Source organism: Coloeus monedula (genome assembly GCF_965178545.1).
Source record: "Coloeus monedula genome assembly, chromosome: 2".
NCBI lineage: Eukaryota > Metazoa > Chordata > Aves > Passeriformes > Corvidae > Coloeus > Coloeus monedula.
In genome coordinates, this window is record NC_138782.1 from 88,827,400 (window position 1) to 88,833,399 (window position 6,000).

At 44.4% G+C, this 6,000-nt stretch overlaps 1 protein-coding gene across 1 annotated transcript in view; it reads right to left on the minus strand.

Moving 5' to 3' along the window:
- The window catches only part of CD109 (CD109 molecule), a gene marked incomplete at both ends in the record, with an annotated part of 66,547 nt that extends 61,191 nt beyond the window's left edge, over positions 1-5,356 (minus strand). Inside the window, 2 exons of the mRNA XM_082303024.1 lie at positions 4,788-4,948; positions 5,289-5,356. Coding sequence (XP_082159150.1) covers positions 4,788-4,948; positions 5,289-5,356 — 229 coding nt within the window. The remainder of the gene's footprint in view (positions 1-4,787; positions 4,949-5,288) is intronic.
- Positions 5,357-6,000: the final 644 nt, after the last annotated feature.

Genomic DNA, 6,000 nt, shown 5'->3' on the forward strand with positions numbered 1-6,000 from the left:
TCTGTATGAGTTGCCCCACTGTCTCCATTTCTATTTTATCCTACCCTTCTGAAGGTACTGTGAAACAGCCTGTAGTGCTCAATCTGCCACACCCTCCCTGGCTGGGTCTCGACAAAGAACATGGTGACCAGAAAAGCCTCATGTACAAACACGTAAGCCTTGAGTAACAGAAGGACTCTTCTCCTCAAATCTCAAACAGCATCCAAACAATAAAAAAAGCTCAAGTACTGGGTGGGATCACTACTCCTATTTTTCTGCAAACAGTTAATGGGCCTGTCAGCAGGATGGATTCAACAACAGGCACAGAAACCTGTTGGGTTTTGTTACGTTCTTGGGTTTGTTTTGTTCTTTTATGTACTCCAGCAATCTGAAAGCCCATAAGAGAGCACCTTCTTCTCTACTACCTGAGTCATCTCTGGGTCCAGCCCCAACACCTCCTTCCCAAAAAGTTTTCCTTCATTCTGATTTTGCATAGGTTATGTGCATGTGCTGACTATTTAACAACTTATTTTTCAGGAGGCACAGCTACACATACTTTTGGATATGGAGGTTATGGATGCAAGATCACTGCTGCAACTCCTACTCTCTCACTGTTTGGCTTTTTAGGCATTGATGAAAAATTAGGCAGAAAGGAAATGTTCCACTAAACTGCCAGCAAAACCCTTCACCCCACAGATTTTCAGCACAGACAGCACAGTCCCCAATAACTCAGTTTATCCTGACATAAGGTGCAGAGACAACTCAAGGTTACTAACAGGGATTGGCGGTTTTAGGCCATTCATTCCCATTTAGGTGTTACTTTACAACTTACTATTCCTAGTGTTTCTCACTGTTTCTCACACTGACATGGTCAGAATCATATTATTAAGTGTGTAAAACATGCCTTCTGGTAAAAGGAGATTTTCCATTTTCTATATGGAGGATCACTACATGTCTGAGCTTGACAAACATTCTCAATATCATGCTTCATAAATCCTGAGTATTTACCATGCTCTAGCTCAGTAACCTCTGTTAACAAGTAAATGTACTCCTCTCCAGAAATACAGAAAAGCAGCGTAAATTAACACGTACAAGTAATTTACAAACTGTGCACGTTGCTGTAAACCAAATTCTTCAGTAAGTTCACATAATTTTCACTCAGCATGCCTTAAATACATTACGTTGTACCTTAAATACCAAAAAGCTCTAACTAATTAATCTTATACTTTAGAATTATAAACATTCACACTGTTGGGCAAGTGATGACACCTCACCACACGTGAAAGCTTTTATGAAAACAAGTTTTGTTTTCCAACTTATATGCTACTTATTCTTTCCAAACCATTCTAGCACCAACACCGAAAATACTTTTCAGAAGCTCTCACAATTAAGGTATAAGGTTGCTCATACACTAACACACACGGCAATGTCTGGGTAGCAAACCCTGTGAGAAAACACCTCCTGCCAATTCATACCACATCTTTATTGTTAATGACTGGATAAATATGCATGGCAAGAGTCACCCTTCACTGCAATCACTATAGATCAAGCTATTCATGCAGGGAATTTAACTTGTCCATCTGCTATCACCATAATTTCTTTTTTGCTATTGTTGACACAGAAAACCCAAGAGCTCCAATTGCACACCAGCCATCGTTACCCTTCTTTTCAATCAGGGCGAGGATCTTTCTGATACCGCATCTCCACAGAAAGTGTGTCAAGGCTTGGTACAGCGCACACAAACAGCTTCAGTTAGTGCTTTGTGTTCTCCTGGAGTCTGCTCTAGGCAATGGAAACATGTTATCTCCCGGTGACGCATTCTTTTTTTTTGATTATGCTTGCTCACACAAAGTTTACCTGTAGCAGCAACCTCCCCCTTGCAAACATTTAGTTGGTTTGTTTTCACTATATTAAATGTAATTAACTTAACATCTGTACCAAAATATTGGTCCTAAACAATCTCCTTTTCTATATGGTACATTTGGATTCTGGAATACCAAGCCAAGCTCAAAATATCTTTAAATGTATGTGCATGCACACTTTCTCCTTCACTCCAAATATCCTCTAGCCAGTTATTAATATTTATTTTCCCTTTGTTATATAAAAAGCACAATAGTGATGGGAACCAACCTCGAATGCTGAAGTGTTCCTCTAACAATTTCCCAAGAATCACTCAGATATAAAAATTTCACTCCAGCAATATTAGAACAGTAAATGTTTTATCAACCATCAGAGGGCAAACACTCTATTTCTTATAAAAAGCAAGAATTATATTATAGAAATTAGAAACATCCATGCCTCTAATACAACAAGGTCTTCTCATGGAGCTAACTCAGAAACTTAGACCAGTATATGCATCGTATTGAGCCACTGGCTAGAGAACCGGGCTGAATCATTAATTTAAGGCAACTGCAGAAGCATTTGCCAGACAGGTATGTAATACCTCTTACACTTAGGTACTTGAATGAACTTGGCCTGCCAGATTAAACATCCCTAATAAAAACTGCGTCCTCAGCCTGTCCTATGTCTCCAGCATCCGATTTCCAATTCAGTTCCATCAGCACAAACGTTTGCACATTGAACCAGGGAATCTGTCTGCCTAAAAAAACATTCAAACAAAATAAAAACTTTATTTTTCAGTCAGATCAGTTTCTCAGAGCAGTTAATCCCCTGCTTTTGCTGTCACCATGCAAGGAAAACTACAGAGCATAATTGAGCCAGGTTAGGCAACAGTGCCACTGAATGTGCAGCCTAACCTAAGTAGGTATTCAGTGACAGATAAAGCAACATTTTCTGGGCACTAATATATGCAGCAATTATGTAATTTAAAGAAGATTTTGTGTGCCTGGAGATATGCTTGGGTTTTTTCCTTCAACTGCAACAGCTGGATTGAAAGGCTTTAACAAGCCATAATAGTCACAGCCTAAGCTCAGCTATAACAATACCACTTCATACTTCATTTTAAGATTGTTGTGTTCTTCAATGAAAAATTTAAAGATTTATGTTCTTATTCTGACAAGCTGCTTTTGCTTCCCTCTGACAATTTGCTTTCGCTCTGAGTCAGAACTGATCCACACCTGTAGCACCTTTGGATACACGTCTTCAAGACCACATCCTCTTTTACAGGGCAGTTCCCTTGCTCCTAGCCCTTAACAGTTTTGCTTACATATTATTTCACAGAAAACAAATGACTAACAGATTATATAACCTGACTAGAAAAGAATTGATGGCCACATACTAAATGTTAAGAATTTTGCAAGAGGAAATACATGGTATGCTCAGCATTCTCTTCTGTTTCACTTACCAAGTAAAAAAGAATTGAAAAATTAAAGATATATTTAAAAGACAGGAAAGTATTAGAAGTTAGTAATGCACTATAGCATTTGTCCTTTTTCCTCACTGTATCCAGTCTGATACAGTATCATACCTGTTCCTGATAACCCACCGTTCACTCTGACTTCAGCAGCTCCCAGTGTCAAGTACTATTCTGTGTGCTCAGAAGAGACAGCCACATACTTTCAGAAGCTTGGAATTAGCAGTTGCTTGTCTGGCTTTTAATGTTGAGAAGGACAAAAACAGACAGGTTGAAACTCATGCAAGGCTCACTGAATTCTATGTCAAAGCAGAACAGAAGCAGGAAATAACAGCCAGTATAGTTAGTGGAAGAAAAGGAGAAGGCAATTTATTTTCTTTTTAAAACTTTGGCTTTCAAAAGAAAACAGCAAAAGTTAGTTGGTTTAGGTTTGTTTTGGTTCTCTATCAAAATTTTTTGATCTGCTCAAATGCACTCCATCACGCCCAAAGCCTCAATCTCCTCTACAGGCTGTGAAGGCTTTGAAATGAAGGTGTGATGCTTCCAACTAAGGCATCTACATTAAGACATTAATAGAAGAATTACACAAGCAGTAAAGAAAGTGCCTTATAGCAGGGTAGATTTTTCAGTACCTCATGCTGCCCTCAGACTTGCTACTTTTAACAAATAAAAAGCAAGAGTTTAGATGTTATTTCTATTGCCTCATACTAAGAGCAGTGTGAAAGCTGGACTATCCATACAAAATATTTTCTTTCTCATGACGACAAATCTCAGGCAGGATATCAGTATGCTTCTGCTGCCAGCTACCTTTCTGAAAAGGAACACTGGCCAGGATATCTTAGCTCTTCAGAACTCCCACCACATCCACTACCCCTGCTTGGTGGCATAGAGTAAATCAGTCTCTTCTCAGGTCTACTTATCTTCAATTCCCAACCTCTCCACGATTCAATTCCTGATCCTTAAAAATTCCTGTTTCTTCAAATGCATAGAGCTTCCAAGTGTCTGGCAGAGTCATCTTCACTTTCCTATGGTCCTCAGGTTGTTTTTTTCTTAGGGCATGAAGAAGCAGCTCCAGTTGCTGTATTACCTTGTTTTTTCCACCCATTCCATTCTCTCACATGCTTCCACTTCGCACCTTAACAAGTTACCAGTAAGCAACTCTTCCTCTACTACTAAAGTGGCCCCACTACATTGACCAGAGTACGTGCTGGTACCTCAGAAATCCCACATCCATCCCACTTTGCTACTATACGATGATTTTCAGAATTTACTGAGAGTTAGCACACCGAGGCAATCACTCATATCCAGCTCAGTTGCCCAACTCCAAACAGAGCCAGCAGTGTGCAAGGCTGTTTTCCCATAGCGACTCCTACTCGGTAAAATAAATTCCCTATTTTAGTACCATTTAGAAGCTGTGATATTTTGGGAGGAAGAAAACATTTCTGTGAGAAGGCAAACTGAAAAACTTCCAAACCAAGTCCATTCTTTTTCTTACCTTTCTCGAAGACCATTTCCCTGCTCAAGATAGTCTCGTTATCTCTGATCACTTCTCCCTTTACGGTGACCTGTGCTGGGCTGTCCGGCAGCAGAGCTACCCCAACAGTAAGGTTTCCTCCAGGCCTGATGTTCCAGGGAACTGCCACAAGGAACGTAGGTCTGGAAAGTCCAAACAGGCAGAGGGAGAAAGGGCAAGGAGTGAAACACACTCTCAAAAAAAAAAGCGCGTCCAGGTAAAGACATACAACACATGTCACCAAGGTCCTCTGCTGCTCTCCGCAACGGAGGCTGGAGGTGATGCTCACCCCCGCGTGCTGCGGGTGCGCAGGACGGGGCACGGGCAGCGCTGCTCTGCCCGCTCTCGGCACCGGCTGCCAGGCGGGCGCCAGGGAGCCCCGGGAAGCGCTGCGCTGCCCGCGCAGCCCCCGCGCCGGACGGGAGGGAGGGAGGGAAGGAGGGTGAGGCGTCCCGTGCCCCAGCCCGTCCCGGCCCCACGTACCCGGCCGCCGCGGAGCTGCAGAGGAGGAGGAGGAGGAAGAAGCGGACATCGCCGCGGGACCGCGCCATGGCTCTCCGTGCGCGCTGCCCGGTGAGTCCGCCGCTGTGTGCAGGGCCGGGGCCGGGGCTGTGGCCGGGCGGGAGGCGCCTCGGCGGGCGGGGGAGGGAAGGGAGAGGCGGCCGCTGCCCCAGTGCCAGGCACGCTCCGCCGGCGGCAGCCGCATGAGCGCCCGCAGGGCGTTCCCGGGGCCGGCCGGGGGAGCGGGGGGGCGGCCCGGCGGCAGCACACATCTCTCTACACAGAGACCCAGGGGTGTGTCCCACCTCCCCTCAGCCAGCGCTGCCCTATTCTGGGGCTGATGCAGCTGGGAAACGGGTGAGATTCTCAGAACACAACACGCTACGAAAGCAACACCGAGAGCAATGTTTTCTGCCTGCAGCTCGGAGCAGAGCGGCAGCCTGTTGTGGGGAGCTGCCTGGTTATCGACTTGGAGAGACCCGGAGAGCCCGCTGAGGCAAGTTGGCCTGGGGCTCGGGCTCCGAGGCGAGTCGGGAACGTCTGGGTCTGAACAGGGAGAAGGATGCTGGCAGAAATTCAAGGAGCTTCGTAGCTAATTAAATGTGAATCGATTGGTAGTGCAGCTCTGGCTGGACTGTCCTCCGTGCCCAATATTTGCAAAATAAGGTCATACCTACTTATAAATCGTAACCTA